At 51.3% G+C, this 26576-nt stretch overlaps 11 protein-coding genes across 11 annotated transcripts; 7 read left to right on the plus strand and 4 right to left on the minus strand.

The window, feature by feature from the left end:
* Window positions 1-1183: 1183 nt before the first annotated feature.
* On the plus strand, window positions 1184-1570 carry CCOS01_00037 (uncharacterized protein; the record flags this gene model as incomplete). Its single annotated transcript, XM_060448234.1, has 1 exon — window positions 1184-1570. One exon carries the CDS (start codon window positions 1184-1186, stop codon window positions 1568-1570), a length of 387 nt encoding a protein of 128 aa, XP_060319672.1.
* A 527-nt stretch (window positions 1571-2097) lies between these two features.
* On the plus strand, window positions 2098-5874 carry CCOS01_00038 (linoleate diol synthase; the record flags this gene model as incomplete). Its single annotated transcript, XM_060448235.1, has 5 exons — window positions 2098-2739; window positions 2797-3017; window positions 3064-4125; window positions 4186-5220; window positions 5280-5874. 5 exons carry the CDS (start codon window positions 2098-2100, stop codon window positions 5872-5874), a joined length of 3555 nt encoding a protein of 1184 aa, XP_060319673.1.
* Window positions 5875-7253: 1379 nt separating this feature from the next.
* Window positions 7254-8250, plus strand: CCOS01_00039 (uncharacterized protein; the record flags this gene model as incomplete). Its single annotated transcript, XM_060448236.1, has 4 exons — window positions 7254-7298; window positions 7351-7368; window positions 7430-7633; window positions 7690-8250. The coding sequence occupies 4 exons, from the start codon at window positions 7254-7256 to the stop codon at window positions 8248-8250; spliced, it is 828 nt and encodes a 275-aa protein (XP_060319674.1).
* A 353-nt stretch (window positions 8251-8603) lies between these two features.
* Window positions 8604-10670, minus strand: CCOS01_00040 (amino acid permease; the record flags this gene model as incomplete). The annotated part of the gene is made up of 8 exons (XM_060448237.1): window positions 8604-8776; window positions 8835-8912; window positions 8983-9063; window positions 9123-9553; window positions 9613-9962; window positions 10015-10169; window positions 10241-10454; window positions 10515-10670. 8 exons carry the CDS (start codon window positions 10668-10670, stop codon window positions 8604-8606), a joined length of 1638 nt encoding a protein of 545 aa, XP_060319675.1.
* Window positions 10671-11110: 440 nt separating this feature from the next.
* Window positions 11111-11543, plus strand: CCOS01_00041 (uncharacterized protein; the record flags this gene model as incomplete). The annotated part of the gene is made up of 2 exons (XM_060448238.1): window positions 11111-11291; window positions 11350-11543. 2 exons carry the CDS (start codon window positions 11111-11113, stop codon window positions 11541-11543), a joined length of 375 nt encoding a protein of 124 aa, XP_060319676.1.
* A 50-nt stretch (window positions 11544-11593) lies between these two features.
* On the minus strand, window positions 11594-13835 carry CCOS01_00042 (fungal specific transcription factor domain-containing protein; the record flags this gene model as incomplete). Its single annotated transcript, XM_060448239.1, has 5 exons — window positions 11594-11811; window positions 12344-12420; window positions 12679-13101; window positions 13227-13544; window positions 13798-13835. 5 exons carry the CDS (start codon window positions 13833-13835, stop codon window positions 11594-11596), a joined length of 1074 nt encoding a protein of 357 aa, XP_060319677.1.
* Window positions 13836-14315: 480 nt separating this feature from the next.
* Window positions 14316-16191, plus strand: CCOS01_00043 (aldo/keto reductase; the record flags this gene model as incomplete). Its single annotated transcript, XM_060448240.1, has 5 exons — window positions 14316-15155; window positions 15209-15379; window positions 15444-15587; window positions 15644-15730; window positions 15793-16191. 5 exons carry the CDS (start codon window positions 14316-14318, stop codon window positions 16189-16191), a joined length of 1641 nt encoding a protein of 546 aa, XP_060319678.1.
* A 328-nt stretch (window positions 16192-16519) lies between these two features.
* CCOS01_00044 (uncharacterized protein) lies at window positions 16520-19144 on the minus strand (the record flags this gene model as incomplete). Its single annotated transcript, XM_060448241.1, has 2 exons — window positions 16520-18919; window positions 18983-19144. The coding sequence occupies 2 exons, from the start codon at window positions 19142-19144 to the stop codon at window positions 16520-16522; spliced, it is 2562 nt and encodes an 853-aa protein (XP_060319679.1).
* A 3243-nt stretch (window positions 19145-22387) lies between these two features.
* Window positions 22388-23077, plus strand: CCOS01_00045 (cell wall protein; the record flags this gene model as incomplete). The annotated part of the gene is made up of 1 exon (XM_060448242.1): window positions 22388-23077. One exon carries the CDS (start codon window positions 22388-22390, stop codon window positions 23075-23077), a length of 690 nt encoding a protein of 229 aa, XP_060319680.1.
* A 397-nt stretch (window positions 23078-23474) lies between these two features.
* CCOS01_00046 (uncharacterized protein) lies at window positions 23475-24855 on the minus strand (the record flags this gene model as incomplete). Its single annotated transcript, XM_060448243.1, has 4 exons — window positions 23475-23726; window positions 23769-23845; window positions 23895-24591; window positions 24661-24855. The coding sequence occupies 4 exons, from the start codon at window positions 24853-24855 to the stop codon at window positions 23475-23477; spliced, it is 1221 nt and encodes a 406-aa protein (XP_060319681.1).
* An 882-nt stretch (window positions 24856-25737) lies between these two features.
* Window positions 25738-26042, plus strand: CCOS01_00047 (uncharacterized protein; the record flags this gene model as incomplete). Its single annotated transcript, XM_060448244.1, has 2 exons — window positions 25738-25825; window positions 25894-26042. The coding sequence occupies 2 exons, from the start codon at window positions 25738-25740 to the stop codon at window positions 26040-26042; spliced, it is 237 nt and encodes a 78-aa protein (XP_060319682.1).
* Window positions 26043-26576: the final 534 nt, after the last annotated feature.

Raw genomic sequence — 26576 nt, forward strand, 5'->3', positions numbered from 1 at the left:
AGTTCCAATTCCATCAACAAGCCCAGAGCCTCTCATCAATTACCCCGGATTCCTTCCATTTCCAATCCGCGGAAAGGAACTGTCGACGGCTGGCGGTAGCCCGTGTCTCAGACCCCGCAATCCAAGGGAGTGAGGCCACCCCTCCCGACGGAAGGACTTGGACATCTCATCAAATAGTCGGCATTCTATGAGTCTCGTAGATTTGATCGATGGCGGTACGGTCCGGCCAGTCTTTGTGAAATGAGGCACGGCAGCAGACAGTAAGGGCACCAGATCGTTATCTTGTGCCCTTTTTCGGTGACGACGTCCATGGCGGGTTATCCTTGATCTTTGAGTACGACCAGTCATTCGCCAATGCGGATACTGTTGCACCGCCCAGCGGCACAGGACTATGTATGTATCGTCCAGTGAGATGGAGGCGGACGGCTGGAGGATCACTGCGCATTGGCCCCAAATGCCCCCACGCAGAAAAGAAATGGTGGTGCGCCTCTTATTCGACTGGCTTGCACAGAGTGCTGACACCCATCGCCAAGCAGTTGACATGACCAAACGGGCCCTAGTCGACCTCAACGACTTCACCTGTTCCGCGAGCTATCGAAGCACGTTGGTGCAGAGTTGCAATATCTCCTCACACCGGGCAAACGCAGTGCTACGGTGCAGTTTGTCAATAACTCAGATATCAAGGCTGTTTCCGGAACACAGCAGAGCAGGCGGGGGGCCCTCCGGTAACATCGTAAGCACAGTTGCGGCCGCATAACATGTTCTCACCATTCCAACAACGGCCCCCCCAGCCGTGGTCAACTCCAACTGACCCGAGCCAAACCGTTCCAGGCATTATCAAGTCCCTGCAACTCTGTCAAAAACCGGGGACCGCCAATTCGCAATGCACTACCAGGCCCTAAACGGCCGGGAATGGCGTGGGCTTGAACAGGGTCAACAAGGCAGCTCCCGTGGAACATACGCATTACGGCAAATACGTCCGAGAATGAAGACAGCAAGTTACGAGCTAGATTGGTCCCTGGTAGCCTACGACATTATCACATGTTGACCAACTTCAGCAAGAGATCGACTCATAATACTTGTGGTATCCGTAGGTGTCGCGCAAATACGATCTCATCTCCCCCGCCGGCGCCCATACATTCACCGAAATCCCGGCTGAGACAGAGTCATCGCTCCAACTGGCATGACACCAAGAAAGAAGGCGGCCTGGCATACGAATCACCTCTTCAATGATTGGCCATTGACGCATCTCGCTGGCCTCATCAGGAACTCATTGACTTCAGCTACTTCTCTAGTAGCATCATGTCTTGCACAGTGCTTGCTGTTTTCGTTCTCTTCTAGCTCGGCAGAAGAGGAAAGCTCTGCAACTCTTTGCTGCTTCTGTTGTCCCATCCACCATACCTGGAGTTGTAGGCAGGCACGCAGGGGACATTCAGCTGCGCCCTCGCAGCCCCCACGATGCAGAAGTCGGCCTGCGATATCAACCATTATTGGTTCGGCGCCGCACGACAGCAGGGGGGGTTCGTTGGTCCCTAGCTTCGCATCCCGGCCAATCGTCTCCCATGTTTAGTCAACAGACGCATTTCTTCATCACCGTCGACTTCTTCATCAGGCCAAGCCTGGTCAATGATTGGCGTACCTCCATAGTACCTCGGGAGCGAAGCCCTACAAGACGACCAAACTAGTAGCGGGAAGCCTAGGAATACATTTGCTTCATCGTCTTGCGCTATTGCCTAGCACAAACCCATGACGGCCTTGTGGAGCTTCGAGAGCTGACCTCAGCGCCAACGAGGGGACTAAACGAGAAAAAGTATCCCAGCCTGATCCTCAACACCATGTAGCACAGTGTCTACTGGCTCACCCGATTCCACTACGCCTCGTCATGGAGGGGGTATCTGTAATTCCATATCTGCTCGTCTCGGACAATGTTGTCCGCTGTCAATTCCATGGGGCAAGAAGCGGCCTGCTCACATACATATATGAAGGAACCCGTCGCCCCAAATCCGAGCCTGCCTGTGTAAACGATACCTTCCTTTTTCCTTCAAGTTCAACTTTTCTCTCTCCTTCAACTTGCAGTCGACTGGACTATCCGCCAGCATGTCTCAAGCCCAGGAGCAATTTCCTAAGCACCAGCCTCTCCTCACGGAGGTGTCGGAGAAGTTGGCGGCTGCTCGCAACCTCGTTCAGAAGTCCCTTGCGGCAGTCCCACCGCACCCTGAGCCAGTTCCAGGTACCGCTGCGCAGCAGCCTGTACCGACACATCTTTTGCAAGATATCAAGAAACTCGGCTTCCAGGACTTCGAGACTTTGGCCGAATTCGGCATCACTGCTGTGCAAGGCAGGATCAACGACAATGATTTGCTCTTGGAGCACGTCATCCAGCTTTTCGCCAAGTTGCCTCGCGGCACCATCAATGGCAAGAAACTCGAGTATGGCTTGATCAACCAGCTTTGGGATGGTATCGACCATCCGCCTATGACAACTCTCGACGAGAAGTTCAAGTATCGCGCAGCCGACGGCTCCAACAACAACATCCACAGCCCGGCCATGGGCGCAGCTGGCACAGCATATGCTCGGTCAGCTCCGCCAATCACCTATCAAACCCCCAATCAGCCAGATCCCAGCCTTCTGTTCGATATGCTCTTTGCTAGAGGCGAGGAATTCAAGCCTCACCCCAACAAAATCTCAAGCTTCCTCTTCTACTTGGCTACCATCATCACTCATGATATCTTCCAAACCGTGAGACAATACCCCTCGCGCTGGTGAAACTCGGGTTGCTAATCGAAGACACCATAGGACGGCCTCAGTGGTATCAACAAGACATCCTCCTACCTCGACCTTTCTCCTCTCTATGGTCGCAACCAAGAGGAGCAGGATCAAGTTAGGACAAAGCTGGATGGCAGACTCAAGCCTGACTCATTCTCTTCCAAGAGAGTCCTTGGTTTCCCTCCCGGCGTCGGTGTTCTTCTGATGATGTTCAACCGCTTCCACAATTATATCGTTACACAGCTTGCAAGGTTGGATAGTCCATCCCGAAATTCGATCTATACTAATGGAAATTAGCATCAATGAAAACAACCGATTCAACAGACCTCCTGGCGATGCCATCGATCCCGAGGCTGAGGCCCCCAAAAAGCCAACGGAGCCGGAGGAAGCCGTTCCAGTCGGTCACCCAAGATACCTGGACTGGATTGAATCCCCAGCCTACAAGGAATATACGAGCACCCCCGAGTACAAGGAATGGACCAGTTGGACTGCTTGGGTCAAATTTGACAACGACCTTTTCCAAACAGCGCGTCTCATCACTTGCGGTCTCTACGTCAGCATCGTCCTTCGCGACTACGTTCGTACCATCTTGAACATGAACCGCTCGCCTTCTAGCTGGGCGCTGGATCCCCGTACCACTGAGGGCAAGAGCGTTCTTAGAGCTGAGACCCCCGAGGGTACCGGGAACCAGGTCTCTGTCGAGTTCAACCTTATCTACAGGTGGCATTGCACCATTTCCCCCAAGGATGCCAAATGGACCGAAAAGGCGTTCCGCGAGCAGCTCCAGGTTAAGGGAGTAACCAAGGATGTCAAGGACTACACTCTCATGGAGTTCGGCCACGCTGTGAGGGACTGGGAGAGACGTATCAGTGATGACCCCGTCAAGCGCGACTTCGCCGGCCTGAAGCGTGGCAAGGATGGTGCGTTCCGCGAAGAGGATTTGGTCAAGATCTTCAAGGAGTCCGTCGAGGATGTTGCTGGTTCTTACGGCGCGAACAGAATCCCCGAGATTATGAAGCCAATCGAGGTGCTCGGTATGATGAACGCGCGAAAGTGGAATGTTGCCACCCTCAACGAGTTCCGTGACCACTTCGGCCTCACCAGACACCCGACATTTGAGGACATCAACCCGGACCCCGAAGTCGTCAAGAAGCTGAGATATCTCTATGGCACTCCAGACCAGGTTGAACTGTACCCTGGATTGGTTGCTGAGAAGGCTAAGCAGCCCATGTCCCCCGGAAGTGGGTTGTGTGGCGGCTTCACCATGACTAGAGCGATCTTGTCTGATGCGGTTGCCCTGGTTCGTGGCGACCGATTCTACACCGTCGACTACACGCCGAAGAATCTGACCAACTGGGGGTACGTATTTCTGATTTCTGTTGCGCAGATGAATTCGAATAGCCACTAACTTTTGCATAGTTTCAACCAGTGTAGCTACGATCACAACGTTGACCAGAGCCATGTTCTGTACAAGCTGGTGTTCCGCGCTTTCCCCAACTCATTCGAGCAGAACAGCGTTTACGCCCATTTCCCTCTCACAGTGCCCTCCGAGAACAAGAAGATTCTCGAGGACATCAACAGAGCCTATCTCTACTCCTGGAAGGAGCCAGTCACCAAGCGCAACATGATTCCCATCTTCTCCCACAAGGCTGTCAGCGAGATTCTGTACAACCAGACAGACTTCAAAGTTGTCTGGGGCGATGCCATCCGTCACCTGGTCGCGCAGCCCGGCAAGGAGCACGGCAAGGACTTTTGTCTGGCTGGCGATGGCAAGGCCAACACACAGAACCGCACTCTCGTCAGGAAGGCTTTGATCACGGGTCCTTGGGAGAAGGAAGTGTTCAAGTGGTATACTCATATGACGCCTCGGTTGCTGGAGCAGAACAGTTTTGCCATTAGGAAGGGCGTCAGGGAGGTTGATCTTGTTCGGGACGTCATCAACCTGACAAACACACGATTCAATGCCGCCCTCTTCCACCTGCCCATCAAGAACGAGGACTCGCCACTGGGTGTTTACACTGACCAGGAATTGTATGTGGTTGTCGCCACCCTTTTCCAGTCTGTTTTTCTAGATGCGGACATTGGCAACAGCTTCAAGCTGCGGACGATTGCGCGAGAGCTCGGTCAAGGTTTGGGCAAGCTCATGAGCCTCATTTGCCTGACCATCTCCAAGGCCGGTTTGATCACGAATATTGTCGCCAAGATCAGAGAGGGAGAAGCCTCGCTTCCCACCTTTGGAAATCATCTCATTGAGCGCCTTCTTGCTGACGGCAAGGACATTGAAGAGGTCGTTTGGGGTACCATCATGCCAGTCGTCACCGCCAATGTTACGAACCAATCGCAAGTCATGGCTCTTTGCATCGACTACTACCTTGGAGAGGGTCACGACCACCTGAAGACTCTTTACAAGCTGGCTCATGAGGATACACCTGAGGCGGATGAGAAGTTGATGAAGTAGTAAGTCTAACCTAAACACTTCCTGCATGTTGGAAATTCCTCTAACGTTGTCTCAGCATGTTGGAGGGTTGCAGACTCCGCGGCACCGTTGCTGTTTACCGTGAGGCCGTTACTACCCAGGTCATTACCGACTACGCTCCTTGCCTCCTGGACCCCAATGACCCGACCTCGCGCACGCCCAAGATCAACGACGATATCGACGGCACCAAGTACGAAGTCAAGATCCCCAAGGGCCAAAAAGTCCTGTGCAACCTGATGACGGCCGGTCGCGACCCGACCATCTTTGAGGCCCCCAATGAAGTGCGTCTCGACCGCCCTCTCGAGTCGTACGTCCACTACGGTCTCGGCCCCCATTGGTGTGCTGGCAAGGAGATCAGCCGCGTGGCGCAGACGAGTCTGTTTAAGCAGATTGTTGGACTCAAGGGACTGAGGAGAGCCGACAAGACGCCTACTGGAAACGGAGGCCGTGGGAAGCTCAAGAACATGCCTGCCGGTGCCTGGCCCGGCCAGGTCGGTCTTCCTGTTGGCAGCAACCAGAACGGCGCCAGCAAGAAGGATGAGCCCTGGCTGGGTCTGCGCACCTTCATGACGGCCGATCAGAGCTCATACTGGCCTGTGCCGACGACGATGAGAATCGAGTGGGACGAGTAAGAAGGGAAATTGTTGACTTGATTTGTACGAAAAAAGGGTGTAGGATTATTCATGATGGAGTACTGTATGAGACTGGGTACCGATTACTTGGGTTTAATCAAAGATTCCTTAATTGGCTTTCCATCGTCGTGATCAGTTGCAAGTGAGTTGAGTAGACTTTGACCAGTGCCCGAAGAAATAAGGGACTAACGACAAGGAACAACTAAGCCTGTCTAATTCATAAATTCGGACGGAAACTTTTGGTTTAATAACAAAATCAGTACATAAAGCAGGCTGAGCACCATGAAAACCCCAGCACCGTAACCACTACTCGGCACCTACTCTGTAATGAGATAAGGAGTCACAGCATGAAGTATCGTAGCCAGTTTCTCCGCAAAAGATCCATTTTCATTGTATCATCTTGGACATGAGAGAGATACTTGCTCTGCTCTTTGAAAGACTCCTCCCAGTAAGTCCCAATATTTTTGACCGCGCAGTCCAGCTGTGTTGACCATGTGCCACTATCAACAAGAAGTACCAGCTAGTTACCTTGGGTGCAGGTGTCGATTCCTTGTATACAGTGGGGTGTCAAAAGTTCGTGTGTAGCGCATAGTATCCCGCAAAAGTACTACTTTTTAACAGCGAATAAAACTTAAATATAATAAGAAAAAGAAATCGAAAGTCACTATATAACTAATTAGCTATTATATTACTATGTATTTAAATAATATTATATTTTACTTAATTATAAAAGCGTTAAATAAATTTTTTAAAAAATAGAGTTTTAAAAGATTTTTATTATAATAAGTTATAGGGCTTTCTAAGTACAACGAGCACTATATTTCTTAGTAAATTCTTTTTTATTTTTTATTTTATTTTAATATTATATTATAAATATAAATATAATATATATTAAAATATATAAAAAATAGTTTTATATACTTTATATACTTAAATACGTTATTAAAATTTTAAATTATATTATTTATACCTAAGTTAAAAAGATATTTATAGTAATAAAGATACGTAGTTAGTGGGCTATAGGTGACGCACCGGGAGGCTGTACACGAACTTTTGGCACCCTACTGTACATGGGGCGGCTGACTCTAGTTCGATTCTGGAAAGGGAGAGAACCTTATTTTTGGCTTTTTTTTACGACCGGTCATCCATGTGTTGGGCCGAACTCATCTCCTGCACGTTGCCGATAGCGGATTGATTAATGCCCGGACACGGCAGTACCAATATCTCTCTCAATTGGCAATGGTGTACGTATGTCTCTTGCCCATAAGTCTAATCAATTTATCGCAATCGAAAGATAATCTGTCTACAATTTTCATTACGACTAGCATCGTTAGCACTCAACGGAACGTTAGAGTGTCTTTACATGTACGTTGGTTGTCATGGACATACCAGCCGCAGCCAATGCCCTCGGCACACTTGGAGCAGTAAGTTCCCGTCGTCACTAGAGATGAAATAAGAAGGACTCACACTCTGCAGGTCTGCTGGTCTATTCAGGTGCGTTTCTGTCAGATTGAATTTTTTTTGGATAGCGTCCTGACGGTCGGCCGTTGCGTAGCTTATTCCACAAATTGTCATCAATTACCGACGCCATAATGCTACCGGTCTGCAGCCTTCGATGATGATGCTCTGGGCGTGGGCCGGCGTTCCGTTGGGTGTCTACAATATCGTCGAGGACTTCAACATTGCCCTGCAGATCCAACCCCAGATCTTGACATTCCTAAGTCTCGCTACTTGGATCCAGTGCTTCTACTACCAAAGAGTAACATCTCCCATGCGATTCCTCACCTGAAATTGCCTTACTCACCTCGTTCATAGAAATGGTCTATCCTCCGCTCTCTCGCTGTCGTGGCCCCTATCGCAACCGTCATGGCCGGAATCCAAGTTGCCCTCGTCATTGGCCTCCGCATTGTCAAGGCCCGCGGCACAGATTGGCCCATGATCCTCATGGCTTCCCTCTCCGCCGCCCTCCTGGCCGCCGGAGTACTCCGACACTACTGGGACATCTACCTTCACCGCACCGTTCGCGGCATCTCCTTCATCTTCGTCAGTATCGATGCCGCGGGCGACGTATTCTCTCTCGCGTCCCTCTTTTTCCAGCGCCGGCTTGATATGTTGGGGGTCGTCATTTACGCGACTGAGTTTGTGCTCTGGTGCGGGGTGTTTGCGTGCGGAGGATACTTTAATATGTTGCCCTGGGCGAGGAAGAGATTGCGGGCGAGGGAGGAGGCTGGGAGGTCGAGCGAGTTGGAGACGCCGGGCTCAGATGCTGTGGCTAACGGCATTGCTTTGCATGATTTGCCTTCTTCGACGTCCGTCTTCCGGACCGCGTCCGGAGACGATTCTGGGCTCCGATCTAGAACGGTGGCTTCGCTGTGAGCCCGGAGGAAGCCGACTAGACCATTTAATGCAACGTCTGCCGTGGAAAGTCGAGACCAAGGCAACTCTCCGCCACCTTCATAGGCGTAAGAGACGGTATCAACGCCATCGATGTCCCGGTGGAGCGCCGGCTTGGAGGAGCACCAAATCCTAGCTTCTTCAACGAGACCGTATCTGTATGGTTTGGCAAGAGATGTTGTAAACTAGTACTGGGGTTCTCAGCACAGGTACTTAATAGGTCGGTACTAGGTCTAAAAACATTGTATTATAGCTCTATAGTATTACTGGTTCCTGCAGTACATTGCATTTCCCTCAAGCAATCCCTATTTATTGTTCTATCTTGGGTTCTGTACCTAAACAGCGTGTATTATTCTACGAATCGAATGCTTGAGCCCCGACTTCCCAGGCCCATACACTTCTTCTTGTGCCTTCTCATACCGGATTGAAGCGAATTCCGTTTCAAAGTCCATCTCGCCTACCGCAATCACTCGAGACTTGAGATAGAATTTGAAGAAGATGTACAGGACTGGTGACACAGCATTAGCCCATGACCACGGTGTTGAGGAAGGGAGCAGGCAACTCACTTGCAAAGATGAAGACATTGAGATAGCATGTCAAGAACCCCGAGGCGGTAAAGTTTCCGGTTGTGAAGACGTCGAAGCCTGAATGATGGTGTGAGTTGGGAATGACTCAAGTACTGCGGTGGTAACACAAATATTCGCGGAGGCTTACCTGAAAAGAAAACAACAAGAACAACCATCACTAAGGCCGCCCATGATATATAGGGCTGCCCAGAAACCTTGTATGGAAGCTCTAATTAAAGGTGTAAGCGTAGCATGCACAGTGAACGGTCATCACGAACAGTCTCTTACCATTTCTAGAGTAGCCTTGTGCCTTAAGCCCAGCGAAGAACCGAAGATACGTGATCTCAATCACGATCCAACCGATCAGACCGGCAACCGTTGTAATGTTGACGAACCATCCAAAGACGACAGAGGTGTTGTTGGCCACGTTGAGATAGACAAGCGGCATGAGGACGCAGGTCAACCCTACCGCGTAGTGAGGTGTCCCGAACCTGTTGCAGCGCTGAAGGACCCTAGGCGCGTGCCCATCGCAACTGAGACCGTAGAGGGTTCGAGACGCGATGAAGACGCAGGCGGAGCCGCTGCTAATGGCCGAAGTGCAGACCACGGCGTTGATGATTGACGGCAATACAGAGACACCGGAGCGGGTGAAGGCGATGACGAAGGGGGACTGCTGGGCGGTACCGGTCGAGATGCTGAGTGACGGGTCGTTGGATGGCCTTCTTTTCGTTAGACAAGTCCCTCAAGTAGTGTCCCTACCCAGATACGAGCTTCTTACACAATCATTCCCACAATTAGAATGCTAAGAACATAAAAGAAGAATACGCGAAAGAAAGTCTTCCTCGTAGCTGCTGGGATGATTTTTCTCGGTTGCCGAGTTTCGGAGCCCGAAATAGCAACGACTTGAATATTGCCGTAGCTGAAAGCCGCCGAGAGCAAAACTTTCCAGAAAGCCAGAAAGTTACCAGATGGGCCGGTGACTAGATAGCTGTTGAAGGCGCCGGGGTCCTGCCAGTATCGGAAACCTATACGGTCACCATTGGGTCCGCCACCGAGATCAATGACTAGGCCGCCGATGATGAGGCCGATGATTGTCATGATCTTTAGAGAAGCGAACACAACTTCGGTCTGTTTGTCTTGTAAGTTGCAGAGCTCTTTGAGTTGAAGAGTGGTATCTTACTTCACCGTATAGCCGGACGCCGCAGAAGTTGACTGTGATGATAAAGACCAGAAAGATTGTGATCCAAACCCCTGGATTTACGGAGGTATTCCAGAACTGAATCAAAGTTGCAGCGGCGCTGATCTCGGCAGGAACAGAAATCGACATGGTATACCCTATTCTCAAGTCAGGACTGTGCTCCAACTCTCAGCACTTACAAAGCTCGTGGCCTTGCACTTGAACTTACAAAAGTTCCAGCCAGTGGCTGCACCGAGTGCTGGCTCAACAAACTTGGTCGCATGTCGAATGAAACCACCAGTCGACGGCATGAAGGACGTGATCTCCCCCGTCGTATACGAGACGCCGGCGGTGACGAGCCCCATAACGATGTAGGCCAAAAGTGCTCCGGCGGGGCCTGCAGTGGCTATGGTTGTACCAGAGCTCAAGAACAAGCCCGTTCCCTTGATCCAGTATCAGGCGACAAATCATCCCACCAAATGGTCGATACTGAGTAGACTCACAATCATTCCCGCAATTGCAATCATGTTAATATGCCGAGACTCCAAGTCACGCCTGATCCCCTCACCATCTCCGGGGATAGAGGTGCTCTGGCCGGAGCCGGAGTCCACTTCGGGAGTTGCACCAGTAGTGGTCTCGCCCTTTTCCTTCCCCTCCATGATGGAAGAGTTGAACAGAATGATAAGGATCTATAGGGCTCAAATAGGATGGCCTCGTAAATCTGTCGAAGTTCAAGGATGCATCTCGCTGCGACTTCTTCCGAGTAACAAGATGGGTTGATCAACATTATGAATGACACAAGTGTAAGCACCCAAAAGTCGGTCCTGATAACGCCCCCGGAGGTGCCATTCAGGGTCGTAGGATAGGCGCAACTCCGCAGCCAATCGGGCGCTGGGTCGCTGTCAACGATCGACTTTGAGTTGCCGGTGCTAGGATCAAGCTTCGGCTTGAGACGCCGGCCGGTTGATAAGCCCCGTTGCGCGTGAGTGCGGGGATAGAACGGCTTCAAAGATTGGATAAAAGCCTGGGGAACGCGATCCCTGACCTGACAGCTCTGTCACACGGCATCCAACGATAAGACTTTAGTAGGTCAAGCATCATGGCACCCATTTCTTCTTCAAGTCCCGAGGACGCCTTTCAGTTATTCGACCTGCGGGTCGAGGTCGTCTGTCCACCAGGCAAGAGGATTATGTGTGGTGCCAAAGAAGGGGATTACTTCACGCTGAAGGGTGAGATGTTGCATTTGCCACCAGATCAAGGCATCAGCATATACAGCTTATGTACGCGAATACCGACCCTATCTACTCCAGAGTCATAGTTGCTGATTCTCGAAAACAGCATCGGTGCTACCCCTACTCGCTGCAAAGCAACGAGTAACTGCCAAGAACGACTGGATGACAACCGATGCGTTGATCGCATGCCCGGATCCCTGCTGTCCTTCCCAGCTGAAGATTGTCCGAGAAGGCATCAGAACGTTCCGTCACTCAGAGACTACTGCCGTTCCTTTGAGCAACGCCGATGCGCCCAAGTAGAAGTGTTACACAGACACACGTACTCAACCTCATCTTGGTCTTATCGATGTTCAAGCAAAAAATACACCATCTTGAGTATTGAAACCAGCTTCAGCCATGAGTCCAACCCAGGTCTCATCATCTGCAAAATCCAAACTCAGTGCGCCTTCCGCCTGGCCGAAAGCTCGACCTGAAGTTGCGGCATACCCGATCTCGCGTGTCGTGTCCCGCTCGCCAGCCCGAAGCTGGTCACGATGCTCAGGAAGATCTGTTACCGTCGACGCCTCGGCTGAGGGCTTGGAGATTCTAGCCAAGATGTTGTCGAGAAACCTTGACTGAAGTCCGCAACTCGAGCCCGACGGCGCAGCTTGCTGGGAGAAAACCAAGGCTGCACCCGAGATTGCACTTTGAATGGCTGGTTGAATTTGGCCGGCGATGGAATGGGACGTAGATAGCATGAGCTAGATTCCAGTCAGCCTTCAAATAAAGAAGAACAGTAGAAAGTTTCCCAATGGTCTAACCTTGATCAAGAATGCTGCACTATAGGCAGTCATCACATGAACAGAGTCTTGGGTAAAGTAAAGCCAAGAAGAGTGACGGCAGATGAGATGCAGCATCTCCAGGGCACTTGAGTAGCTAACCCAGAGAGCCTCCATATGGTAGGTCATGTTTGGATCCGACTGTGCTAAGATGTCCTGTAATGGCAAAGAGAACAGTTGTAACTTGAGATGTGTGCCATAGAACTGGATTAAAAAAGGATGGCAGCTGTCTAGTTGGAGGCTTTAGCTAGCTAACTTTCACGGCTTGGGGTTTGAGCATACCTGGATCTGCGACCCTGAGCCACCTCGACTCCCACTCCTCGATTCTGCTCTTGATGATTGCAAGGAGAGATTCGAGACTGTGTAGTTGTCTGGCGCGAACTCGACTTGACCTCGGTCCTAGTAGCCTGAAAACCTCTGAACTCAACAGTCGTAGTGTTACCAGCGCACCGAGCAGGCAATCACCAGGAGTAGCCATTGCATCTTTACACCATGGCTCAATAGACTCGATGAACTCACTTCGTTCAATCATCCACGGCTTTCCAGTTTGTAAGCTCATGCTACGCCCTATTAGCTCTTGAGCTACCATCTTCGCTCAGTCTTGATCTCCATCTTACCTTCGATCGTAAACAAAGAGAATCAGCCAGGTTCTCTCGATGTTCCTGGCTTGACGTCGCTCCAAGTCCATGGCCGCGTTTGATTGCGGCGAATAAGGAGCCAGCCGATGCCAGCCCAATTCCATGCCCATCCTGATCACGTATCCCAGGAGCATCCAGGCACGTGTGTCTTCAGACTCTTTCCAATAGGTCAAGATCATCACCGCTTGGGCAGTCTCAACTGATTTGGTTCCTTTTCTGAACGTAGAGGCAAGGATACCTTCTGCATGGTCGCGGAGTCTCTTATATAGAGCAGGATTGAATGCCTTTGAGGCTGCGGATAGGATTGCCGTCAGAAGGAATGAAGACTCCTGTCGGGTCCGGCTGAAGGTGTGCAGGTACGGGTCCAATTGGCTTATGTATGGATTGAGAGATTCCATGAAACTATTCACAGGTTACTCTTGTCCTGTCGTGGCGAGAGCGGAAAGGGAGAAGCTAGAGACGAAGATGCTTCAAAGTGGCGGGGTGGAACAGGGTTGTGACAGGTGCGTTGGCATTCTTGAACTCACTTTTCGAACAGAGACGAGGCGATGGAAGAATTGAGGAGACCAAGTTGAATTGGATCATCTGCAGGGATCCGCGACTCTTCTTGCTGTGCCTCTGAAGTGGTCGATTCTGAAGCATTCAATATGCTTCCAAGTGAGAAACTGCCTCGAGTGGCTGCACGACTGAACAGCCCAGCAGGCTGCAGGCTTCCATTGCTCCAGTCTGGACTTCGTTGAATTGCCTGCGCCAGTTCACTTCTCTCCTCAATCTGCCTTTGTTGTACCGACTGAGAAGAAGCGGCTGGTGCTGTCGAGATCTGGGCTTTGCGCTTGGGCGTGATTCTTGAACTGTTAATCGCTATAGCACTGTTTCTCCAAGTGGTACGCACCGAGTCCCTGGTTTTCTTCCACGGCGGTGATCTTGGAAAATGCACGTTAATGACTTCCGGGTACATCGATCGCAAACTATTGCATCATCTGCGGTGATGCATTTCATCTTGACACTCCTGCATTGAAGGCACGCCTTGGAACTGATCGAAGGCATGTCTGTCAGTCGGCGCAGATGTTGCTGGCATCACAGACCGCTGCATCTTACACGGGCTTGAGAAATGGCGATGCTTGGGTGTGTTCCATTGTGCATGCTGCTTTACCCCTGCTTTACTGTGCTAGATCGCCGGCTACCATTCGTGAAGTCAACACTAAGGATGACCGGCAGTTGGACTCGATAAGGCTAAGGGATGGAATTCGCCGGCTTCGGGGGTGCTGAGAACCCTTTTCGGATTTCTTTCCCTATCTTCACCCACTTTTCTCCCCGCCGTTCCCTGTGGTGTGACGTGGGTAAAGATAACCGAGTAATGAGCCGGCAAGCTACCGTCAGAGTCATTGATCGCCGATGGCTACTGGCAGTTGAGATGAATGCCGGCGTATGCTGGCTCGAAATCAGGGTTCAGCTTGTCCCTGCAGCAGCAGCAGCATCGTCCATTTCGTTGGACACCGAAGAGAAGGCTTACATGGAAGCTGTCGAAATCGAAGACTGAAGAGAGAACATAAATTTTGTCAAGAGACCTTCAGAATCACATAGTCACTCACCTTCCAGAAGACAATACAAACGAAATGGCGGCAAAACCAGAGGGCCAAAGCGCCAAGACGGCGCACGTCAACATGATGACGGACACCATTATCACGAATCTCCCCGCTGCGAACCTACGGGTCATCATGCGCTCACTGTTGGCCGCGCACCCGGACGTCACCACAACTTTCGAGGCCGAAACCCGAACTTATGTCAGAGATGCAGCGTTGCTGTCAGCTCAAGGCGAGTTGTCTTCGGAAGCAACTTTGAGAAAGACTCAGGCAACAATTCGTTGCATGCTGGGATGCGGGCTCAGTCTTGAGAGCATTCCGCTCATGACCAGGGTGGTAAGGGGCGGCATTAAGCTTCTCGTCGATCCAGAGACTACCAAGGAGAAAACGCATGCTGTCTTGGCATCCGTGGATGGTGATATCGTCCAGATCATGACCGCCGTTGAGAAAAGGCTGCTAGCTGCTGCGCGCGAAAGTCTCCTAGACGATGAGCGCGACGCCGTGACCAATTTGCACGAGTCTCTTCTCGAGTGCAGAGCCATAATAGAAGAGAAAGGAATGGAATACCCCTATACGAGGGCACTTTTTGCGACTTCAATGCTTCTTGGAATACCACTTCCAGTCCTCGATATGCCTTTAATCGGTACATCGGGCCTAAGCGCATCTCTTGCAGGCCCTGTGGATGCGAGGGAGACGTTTGAGATGAACGGCTTCAAATTGCCTAGATTATTCACCGGGCTTTGGCAAATGTCTAGTCCATCCTGGGGCTCAGCACCTACATCCAAAATCATTGCCCAGTTCTCCAAGCACATGGAAGCAGGTCTTACAGCCTTCGATATGGCGGACCACTACGGTGATGCGGAAATCATCTTTGTGAGTCTCATATTAATACCATTTCCCCCGAAAAGTGATACTAAATGAGTTAGGGTCGTTTTCGTTCGGCGTATCCCTTCAGCGACTCGACGTTCGCAGCGACCAAGTACTGTGTCTTCAACCCCATGATCGTTACACGTGCCGCCGTGCAAGCCAACGTAGCTGAAAGGTGCCGGAGATTACAGACAGATAAGATCGACCTGCTTCAATTTCATTGGCAATTCGTAAGTAGCCATATAGGAGGCCTGCCCGGTATTTTGATGGTGGCTAACTGAGGCCCCACGACAGTATGAGGACCCTCAATATGTGGAGGCGTTGCGATTTCTTGAAGAAGACTCGCGCGTCAAGGCTTTGGGGCTATGCAACTTCGATACTGAGCACATGCAAGTCGCCATCGATAAAGGCGTCAGAATACATTCAAATCAAGTACAGGTATACTGAACTCCCGCCAACTGAAAGGCTAAGGGGCTGAAACTGATGGGCCCTAGTTTTCGTTGATCGATAGCAGGCCCGAGGTCCTCATGGGCAAGGTCTGCCAGGAACATGATATCAAACTCTTGACATACGGAACACTGGTAAGCTGCAGGAGATGACTGGTATGATTCATCCGCTTGAAGGCTAACAGCTGTCGATGTAGTGTGGTGGGTTCCTCGCCGAGAAGTGGCTAGGAAAGGGGCAGCCGGATCTCTATGACGAGGCGATTACGCCGAGCCAGCGCAAGTATTACGCTATGATCCGAAGCTGGGGAGGCTGGGATCTGTTCCAGGATCTCTTGAAAGTGCTTAAATCGATCGCGTCAAGACACAGCGTCAGTCTTTCCAACGTGGCCACTCGTTGGGTGTTGGACTTCCCCTACGTTGGGGCAGTCATTGTTGGGACTAGGATGGGTATCAGCGAGCGCGCAGATGAGAACCTGGCGAGTCTAGGATGGTCTCTAAGCCAGGAGGATCGAGACCTGATTGAAGAGGTATTGAACAGGAGCAGGAGGTCGGAGATGTTTGACGCGATGGGAGACTGCGGAGGGGAGTATCGCTAGTACTCAGTTGTTGATACGGGTCTTACTTAGGAGTCTTTCGATGGCGAGAAGAGGTTTCTAGCTACCGTGAATTATTCATCCCTGTTTTACATAAGATCCATCTGATTAGAGGCCCTAAAGACGAAGATAGTGCCTGGTCGGGAACTCCCTTAATCGCTGGCAGGGATGGGCACGTGAAGGGTATCAGAGGCAAGATCCTTGAGAAGTAAATGATCTACATTCTGTAAAATCACACTCTGGTAGATATTGACCTACCAAGTTTCTAAACAATGCTGCGTTGATTCGAGGGCAATCAATCTCAACATTATCCACTCTCAGGAAAAGGACTCTAGCCTCGGCTTAACTCTACTACCTGTCTCTCCTGGATACTTCCCGCCGAGAATCCCACGAGAACCTCATACTGACCATCTACAAATATCCAGGCCTCAGTCAAAGTGTCCCACACCATGAGATCCTCAATCTTCACCAACAACTCCACAGCCTTGGTCTCCCCAGCTTGGACCTCTACTTTTTGAAAAGCCCTGAGCAACTTTGGTGGCTCCTTCGCAGCGTCCGGGAATCCAACGTAGAGCTGAACGACCTCTTTTGCCTTGCTATTTCCTTGATTCAACAAGGTCATTCTGACGAGTATAGCGCTGTAATTTGATGATACCTCCAATTCGGATAGACTAAAGTTAGAATACGACAAGCCATGACCGAACGGAAATAACGGTTCGATTCCGCTCTGATCATAAGCCTTGTACCCCACATAGAGGCCTTCTTCGTAGGGCACTTCGATGTTGGTACTGATACGTATAGTGTCGTTGAGGTTCTTGGGGAAGGTCAATGGCAACTTCCCGCTCGGGCTTACATCACCGAAGAGAAGGCGCTCTAACGCAAGCCCAACCTGTTGGCCAGGATACCAAATCTCCATGACGCCTTCGACTTGCTCAAGCCAAGGCATCAGAACTGCCGAGTTTGTGTTCAGGACCACGACGGTTTTCTTGGAAATACTGGCGAGCCGGCTGATGATCGCGTCCTGGTCACCAGGTAGAGAGAGTCCAAGGCCGCTATCAGCTCCCTCAGATATCCGGTCTGAGGCGAAGATAAGGCTGATATCTGCCCACTTGGCCAGCTCATCGGCAGTTGTGTCTCGGGTCTGGTTGCCGATGTCTACTCCAAGACTGATCCCATACGCACCAGTAGACAAAGAGTAGCCCATGTCGTATTCTAACAGAAGCTTGACCTCGGAGCTCGCTTCAAGATACGCTGCGCCTTGGATATAGTTCCCAAAATTGGCATAGGACATGTTGGCCACGAGTTCGTCATCCAAATAGAGCATCGCAGTACCCTGACCATACATGGAGAAATAGTACATTCCTGTCATGTTTGGAAGAAATACCGCCTCATAGACAGCCGAGAAAACGTCTGGATATGCTTGCCAGAGAGCTTTCGGATACGTAGCGATGGTAATGTTGGGAATAAGGTCGGTCATGTCGACAGGCCCGGTGAAGTCGGTTGTCTTGTAATACGTCACGTTGACGCCTCCATCTTTAAACATGTTCGAGGGAATTGTGGGAAACTGTCCAGTGCCAGGGTAAGCCATGGAGTACTTGGCTGTGATATTTTCTGCATCTCCTCGACGCTTGATCGCATCGAAGGGTGCTTGAACAACCATGGTAGAGTCAATGACAAAGCCACCGTGGTTTTCAGAGACCTGGTTCTCAGCAGTTGCTCCAATGCCAAAGACAGCAATTTTAGAATACTTTTCAGGAGAGAGAGGAAGGGTACTTTCGTCATTCTTCAGCAGAACTGCGCCCTCTTCAATCATTCGCTGCGCGAGATCCAGATGCTCCTGGGTACGTACGTGGGCCGTTGAGTCTCCAGTCACCGGATCGTCGACCTGTCCAAGCTTGAACATGTACCGCCAGACCCTTTGAACCATATCGTCAAGTCGCGCATGGGGTATCGACCCATTATTGATGGCTTCCACCAGTAGCTCGCCGTAGTAAGCAGGGAAGCCGTAGCTATCCGTCAAGTCTCCGCCGGGCATTGAGATGTCGAGCCCAGCCATGACAGAAGCAACGGTGCTTCTTGTAGAGAAATACCAATCTGCGACCATAAACCCTTCAAACCCCCACTCTTGACGAAGAGTCTGGTTGAGGAGCCAGTCGTTCTCACAGGTGAAGAAGCCATTGAGTCGGTTGTAGGAGCACATGACACTCGCTGCATCTGCCTCTTGCACACTGGCTTTGAAAGCCGGTAGATAAAGCTCATGCATCGTCCTCTTGTCAACCACCGCATCGACTGTTACCCACTCCGGGCCGTTGCCGAAACGATTCGTATCCTGGTTGTACGCAGCGAAATGCTTTGGGCACGCCAGAGCTCCTTGACTTTGAATGCCCATCGTACCGGCGACCGCCATACGGGCTGTCAGCCATGGGTCTTCGGACAGAGTTTCGGCAGCGCGAGCCCACAACGGAGAGCGAAGAATGTTGATGGTAGGCGCAAGGACGATATTGCGGCCTTTGCCCATGTGCTCTTGTGCGAGTGCCTGGCCAAACTCATACTGTATCGATGTGTCCCAGGAGCTCGCCGCGACAACTGGAGCTGGGAAAGCGGTCACATTATCGAGCGAGTTGCCGACACCGGCAGGCCCATCGCCCATGCAAATGCCGGGAATGCCGAGAGATGAGTTTCCTTGAATGTGCCCGATGCAGGCGTTGACGCCGGTTCCGTTATCTGTCAGCTACGGGTTAATTAGCATGAGCTCTCTCACTTTTCATGGGTAATATGGAGTTGAAAGTCTGACTTCAGTATCGCCTTGAACCATGGCATGCTTTTGGGTGTCATTGAGCTGGGCGATGAAAGACAGGAGACGCTCCTCGTAAGGCAGGGTCTTGTCGAGCCAGGGGTGGACCGCGGAGGCAGGTAATGCCAATGAGGCTATCCAAAATGCAGAGTTTACTCTCATCTTCATTCGCGTACACAACTCATGAGGGAGGATGAATCAACAAGAATCCCCCGAAAACATTCACCGGCGTCGGTACACTTTCATACTTGAGAGCTCTTGCAGGTCCCTTCACCGTGGCTCCATCTCCCATCTTATCGCGTTACATCGCATATCATCACTTGATCAGCTTCTTTCAAGCTTGTTCAGATACCTAGCCCTGCATCGGTCATTAAGGGATGGTCTGGGGCAGTAGTAGAAGGCCGAGGTAAGTATCTTCCTTTACTTTTGAATGCCGGCGAAGAAGCAACTTCACCGATAAGCCGGTATCATAGTGAAGATACTCTGGAGATTGCAGTGCGGGGTACATAACTAGCAGTTAAGAGAACGCGGAGATGACTCTGTGGGTCTGGCCATCAAAAAACCCGGTCGAGAAATATCCTGAGAGAAAGCCATCTTGGAGATTCGACCCTGGTTAGTGGGATTAAGAGAACCTGTTCGTTGGCTGTCTGCTTCTTGCCAGCACACAAAACGGGGGGTTTCCGGTCGGAGATCCACACTTCGGCTTCGACAAGCCGGCCCCGAGGCCAGACACCCGGGCTCGCGCCGAGAGCTAATCGGCGGCCAAGGGGTTCCGTCTCGGGAGTAGCATTCTAGAAGACTGGAAGGACCACCCACGAGCTTGAGTTCATTCAGACCTCGGTACTAGGACTAGAGCTGTAACATCTCTTGGATAGGATGCTACGCTGCTGACTTGCGAACCAAACATGGATGAAGCCCGCGAAAAGTATCGAGGCGAGACCGAGACGGGAAGGTCTGCTGGGGTTTGATATACCAGAAACGACACAGAATACTCAAGAAACCAACAACAAACAGGCACAGGTTCCCTTTTTGGCCGTCCCGATGCGAAGGGGCGCGGAGTTGAGCAAGGCACGACTGGTTTGAATCTCGTAGACTGACACAAGGGTGACAAGCGATGGCTGCTGGCACGAACACTTTGACGCGCCGTGCGTACGGTGCTGCAGATCCGGAATCCAGTCCATCGACTCATCCCTTCCCCCTCGCGTTTCTAGCGCGGCAGAGTCGGTCGAAAGTCGGAAGTTTTCTCAACCACGGGCACTCTGATCACTTCGTGTCTCCGTGGGGAATGTGGTCTAAGCCGCAGCTCGTTTCACCTGGATTCTGATACTCGTACAAAGATCTTTTCCCCCTCATTGTTCGCACCAAAGGTTCAGATTGTTGAGCCTCCCTGCCTCTCTTGCAGACTACTGGGGAAGTTCTCTCGCTGAGACTCGAGACACATTGGCGCGGTTCGTCTACGATTACGGTTCTCATTCCACTCAATCTTCTTGCCCTAGCCACCCCCGCGGTCGTACAAGCCGTCGCGTAAGTGGTCCACCGCCTGGCCACACCCACTGGGCTGCGGGAGAGTAAAAAAGACGAGTTCATACGAGACTGCACACCATTACCGGTTTTCATGGAGACTACGGGAGGTCCTGCGGAAGGAATCTTGGCTTCGTACACCGGGCCGCGGGAGTGAATTGAGTGTTTCCTGAATCGACTCGTGGGACACTCCTGATTTGCGGGTCTCGGATTGCACTCTACCTGAGTTTTATTTCCGGGCGTCACCTCACCTTAGGCTTTCCAACTAACCCAAATTTGAGCGGAAGGCCGTGTGGAAGGCAGACTCTGACTTACACGCTAGGCCATCGTCAGTGCCGCACATGAAGCTATGCATCGTGAAGACGCCAAAGACGGCCCGTCCTTTACGTCAATCAACCGGTCGGTCATCTGCCATCAGGCTTAAAGAACGTGCGATATCCAACGTATACTATCGCTTTGAGAATGAGAAGAGGCCTGAAAACAGTTTGATAGGACCCTTGAAGAGACCCTTCACACACAAGGCAGATGGCCGGCCGACCGAGGAAGAATTAAGCTCGCACCGACGAGCGGTCTGACCTCTGCCGGCGTATCCCGCTCTCGTTAACAAATCCTGCGACGGCTGGCCTGGATGATCCCAACAACCCCCGGTTGACTTCTCGAGGAGCTTTTTCCTATCAGAGGCCTGGAGAGAACTCCGCAGCAAAGCAAGTCGGAAGTTCACAAGCGAGAGGTTTGTCTTCTTTGGTAGTGGTGCCGTGGGGGATCGCCAGATCCGCCAGCGCGGGAAGAGAGTTGAGCAGGGATCCGTCCGCACGTTTCACGTTTCACTTCGGCGAGCGACGTCGTGTCAGGCTGTGCTTGGAAGGGGGAGGCTCATGGGCTGGAGAGTGTTTAACACCCCAGCTTCGGGGACGAATCCGTTTTATATCTTTGTTTTAAAATAGCTCCGCCGCCCGGTGGTGGTGTTGGTTGTTTGGCTGAGGGGCAATTCGAAGAGGCTTGGCTGCTGAGAATGTCGAAGAGAAGACGGAGCCCCGCGCCTCAAATATCAGTCGAGCAACGCATAGAGAGCTCGAGGGTTTAAGGTAGTGCACAGCCTCCACCATCGAGAAAGTGAGGCTCGAAGGAAGGCCAGATACATCGTCAATATTGCCCGAACCCGCAAGTACGGGTCGAATTTGCGGGCTACCCGTCGAGCTTGTGTGAAATAAGCGCCGGACCTTAAACAAGGATGACATCCCCCATGTCGACGATCAGCCTCAAAGGTTCATCCATCGGCAATGGGATGCGGGTCACGCCGATTCGCGCGATGCGAGTGGCCGAACAAAGTCATTCATATCCCATCCTGCCTCGAATCTGAGTAGGCCTGCCGTGCCAGGCACTCTTCCTGATCCATGCATTGACGTCAAGTACAAAGACAGCAGTCAATGCGAATAATGGCCAGAGGCATGCCCCGGTCGAGGAAGACGTGATGGAGGGCCAGAAGAAGCGTCGAGTCGAATCTTCTTCCTCGGGCCTCTCGCCCCCTCCTCTACCTCCCACTCCCCCAAACCGTACGAAGGTGGGCAAATAGGTACGGGGGTGAACCGTGAGTAACTTGTGAGACGGATTACGCTTTTGGGAAGTCGATGAGCTGAGATTTCATATAATGTTACTGTCTGTGCGAAGGTTGTTTTGCCCCTCCCGTATGTGAGGGTCTGATCTAGTCTGTGCCAGTCTATAAGCCTCCGAGATCCTTCTTCCCTCACTTGCCTTCCAGTTCTCTCATGCTTGCTGGCCAAACACGTCGATATACCCCCCGTACGCTATACATTTGAATCTCCGGAAGATCATCACCATCAATACCAACTACATTCACAACCCACGGTATCCTCGACCGACAAGATGAAGTTCACTACCGAGATCACTCTCCTCACTCTGGCTATGGGCGTCTTCGCCGAGCCCCCCACCAAGGTCGTCGCCGAGCGTGACTTGGCCACCATTCAGGGCGTCATCCAACAAGTCGGAAACTCACTGAAGGACCTCAACAAGGCTGTGGAGGGCTTCAACGGCGACCTCAGCGGCCTCGCCGGTGCTGCTGGCGCCTTCACCAACACCCTCAACCAGGGTACCCAGCAGGTTATGGGCACGAGCGAGATCACCCTCAACGAGGCCCTCCAGCTCCAGCAGTTCGTCTCTGGACTTCAGAGCGACGGCAACGCCCTTACCAAGAACCTCGAGAAGAAGAAGCCCGAATTCGAGAAGGCCAGCCTTTGCGGTATCATCTCCTCACAAGTCGGCTCCGTTGGCGATGGCGCCAAGAAGCTCATCGATACCGTCGTCACAAAGGTTCCTCAGAGTGTCCAGTCCGTCGCCAGCCAACTTGCCGGCAGCTTCGCCACAACACTCTCATCAACCCAGCAGTCATTCGCCGCAGGCAACTGCACCAACGCAAACGGCATGGGTGGCGGCGGCAACGGAACCTCCAACAACGGTACACCCAAGACTTCCTCCCCCGCCAAGGCCAGCGCTGCTACCCTCTCCGTCGGCCTCGGCTCTATCGCCGCGGCGGCGTTTGCTGTCATGTTGCTGTAAGCGGGTTTGGCGTGGAGATGGGATCGGAGTTTGGGGTTTGGACCGAAGATCAGCGGAGGATATATGGGAGATTTCAAAACTTTGTCTATGATGGCCTTTTTTCCTTTCTTATAGGCATGCCGAGAGTTGTATCATACGGGCTCAGGTAGACAATGCGAAGCCTGCTTCTTTGCACATTAAGTGTACGCTGACGTCTACCTTACCTCCTACGTTGCTGATAGGCTGACTATTATAGAGTGTCATGTGGACTGCGGTAGCTAAATCACATAGGCGGTTTACGTGTATGGGTTAGCTCAAGGCACGCGTTGAGGTATGAGGCGTTTCTCTATGATTATGAACTTTTGTCCCCAAAATAAGGACCGCAGACTATGTACCCTTTGTTGATTGGTGCCGTCGCTCACTCTATGAACCATCTTGCCTCCTCGTCACCTTCCTCCTCCTCATCTTCCAGCTCGTCAGGACCTGCGGGGATGGGCATGTGCCCAATCCAACCTGCAAACATATTGTTCAGTGTCTCCTCATCGATTACCATCTCGTCATCGGCCTCTTCGTTCTGTGGATTGCTCTGTGAAGCGGTGGGTTCGCTCTCGCTCTCCTTTGACTGCTCGGCCACGATGCGAAGATACTCCTGATATTGAGAATCGCTCATCTATTCGAAGTTAGACCATGAGAGATCCATATAATCGTCAACAACCCCGACGGGTTCCCAGAGACTTGCTTCAAAGGTGGCGGCATCCTCATTCTCGCGGTCGTCGTTGTGGGACTTGTCTACAATCGGTTGCTTTGGAGTTAGGCTTCTCGGTAGCAATGTCCTCACCCTTCTCAAACTCGGCGTTGGGGGGCATTTCATCCACCTTGCGTCGACGCCCTGTGTTCATAAGGTTAGATTCATCGCCCTCGTAGGCCTTGATGAGCTTTTCTGCCCACATGAGGTATCGGAAGTGGGCTTGATTCTTGACCACGAGGAGTGCCTCATCAAGATCAGTCTTTGATAGCAGCCCCAATTTCCCAACCCCATAAACCTGGATACTCGTGACTTTTTGAATGAAATCCCATTCCTCCAGTCCAATCAACTTTCTCAAAAAGTCTACCCACGTCGTAGAGTCTGCCGGTAGACCAAGGAAGGGGCTGATGGGATTGCCAAAATCAGAGACAAGATCTGCTTCTGCGATTGGCACCGATTTTGCTCCCATCTTCGCAAAGATCTCGTGCCAGACATCTATGGCCTCCCTAACTGGTTGTATGGCATCCTCGAAGTCTTGCTTGGCGACAGGGTATCCATCTAGCATTTCTGCCAAATCCTTCAGCTTGGTCAGAGATTCGTGGTATCGGTTGTCACCCGACAGCTCCTTGTCGAAGAGCTCCTTCAGTGCCTTGATATGCTGGTCGGCTACTGTTTTGGACTCCTTGTTAGAATCGTGCGAGATTTTGCCATTACCCGACCACTTCCACAAAGTCTTCCCTTCGCCCGGCTTCAGATCCGCTGGATCAATTCCCTCCCACCAAGGAAGGCACTATTCAGCGTCAAAGTAGATGTCGCTCCACTGTACACCGGCTTCGTGCGCTTTGGAAAGCCGTAGTACCATTTGTCTGCGATACTCGGGAAAGTCATTAGGAAGAATACCTCTGCTCCATGGACGTTCTCTGGCAACACGTGATCCACTGAGAACCTGCCTTGAGGGGGTTTCGACAATGCTGGGGCGTGGCTCGCTTTCCTGCAGGGGCCGACGTGGTGTGCCGTCCAGAGAGGACGGGTCCCTTGTGTTGGCGTCAGTCATATTGAGGTTGTCGAAGAAGTGAGGATGGGATTCCTGAGTCTTGGGTTCGTCACTACACCAAGCACACCTTACAAATATGGTACTTACGTGTATTTCTGATGAACGATTACTGGGGACAACGGGTCTGTTGGTGTGGGAGTAGGTAAATCTTGAGGAGCCGAGCCTCTCAGGCGCGGAGAGGATTGGTGAACTCGTGAGGGTATGGAAATGACAAGATATCTTCACTCTTGAAATTAGTAGGATGTCTTGAAAAAGAAAAGAAAAATTTAAAACATACCTCGGAGTGCTTTCCTGCCAGTTATTGGGTATGTGAGGCTGGAAGGGGCCCGTTGACACCAGACTCCTTCTGTGGGTAGATTCTGAAGAGAGGAAGATGAAGAAGGATAAGAAAGAGAGAAGACTCAAGTACTAAATGGATATCTTTGAGCCTTCTCTGGGCAGGAGCTGAAGACTAATCTACACTATTCAAAGAAGAGACTACCCCACAACTCACCTTGAGTGAGAGAAGAGGGGGGGGGGGGGGTTATGGACTACAGTCTCTACTCGACAAGCAACTCTCACCTCACTTTGGCTAAAGAGACTGTTATCAATCTTCTGCCTCGAACCCCTATCTTGCCCTCAACCCGGGGAAAGTGAACAGTCTATATTGAGTACGCTTATTGCGATACGCGCAGCTTGCCTTGCCTTCTAAACACATTGCAAGATGACATCAATCCAAGGCCTAAGAGTTGTCCGAGTTGAGAGGAATGTTGTCTCTATCTTGCCGCTTGATGAGGTTCAGAAACGTGCGCTTTAGCCGGGTGGAAGCAACTAGTTGAACACCACTATTTCTGTTTGCTGGTCTACTTACTCTCTGCTGTCAGTTTGGTGTCCATTTCCGTGATGGATGTTGGTTGCTCGGGAACTGCTGTTCAGCCTATACAACTCTTGGCCTGGTTTCTCGGTCTTCTTGGTGATAGTGTCCTCATCCGTGTCAGGCTTGGCCTTGAGAGACTTGAAATAGTAAGTATTTTATCGTTGAATACCTTGACTCGGTAGTGATCATTCATTCTTTCCCAGTCATATGTAACTTTCTTGCCTTTCTGGCCTTTATTACTCTTGTTATCTCTATTATACTTATGACTATCATTGCTCTAATTGTCATCCTTGTCGCATTTCTTACTTCTCATCTTTCAAATATTCACTAAAGAATGCTCTTGAAGAAGTGGGTTATAGTGGTTCTAATAATACTGGCGATATTAAGAACGAAGTTCACTTGTGTGTTGCCTGTCCTCTTATTCTACTACCCACTTACCAGCGAGATGCCGATGGTTGTTGCTGGATCTCCATTCTTACTGTAGACCATTGTTTGGCGGCTTCGAACATCTCACCGAGCAGGTCCCATCTCTGGGCCACTGATCACGTTCGACTGTAATGGTTCCATTGTTATCGAAAGGTCTCTAGTTCGATTCTGGAAGGGAAAATAGCCTCTCATCTTTTGGCTTTTGCTGTGTTGTGTTGTGTTGACGATGCCTTCCCCAAGGGGTTTGTGGGTAGGTGGTGGTATGTGCGGGGTCCGTTTTTGCTTTTGCTTCCTTCCCTCAGCGACATTGTTTCCCAACGCGACTCGGTTCCGAGTCAATGCCAATTGGCCTTGTTTCACTGCCCCTCCATGGCGGCATGGCGGCATAGCTTGCGCTCCCTTGCAGCGCATATCAATGCAGGGAGACGTCTCACCGCTT

Source organism: Colletotrichum costaricense (assembly GCF_030867565.1).
Source record: "Colletotrichum costaricense strain IMI 309622 chromosome Unknown Scaffold_1.1, whole genome shotgun sequence".
Taxonomy (NCBI): domain Eukaryota; kingdom Fungi; phylum Ascomycota; class Sordariomycetes; order Glomerellales; family Glomerellaceae; genus Colletotrichum; species Colletotrichum costaricense.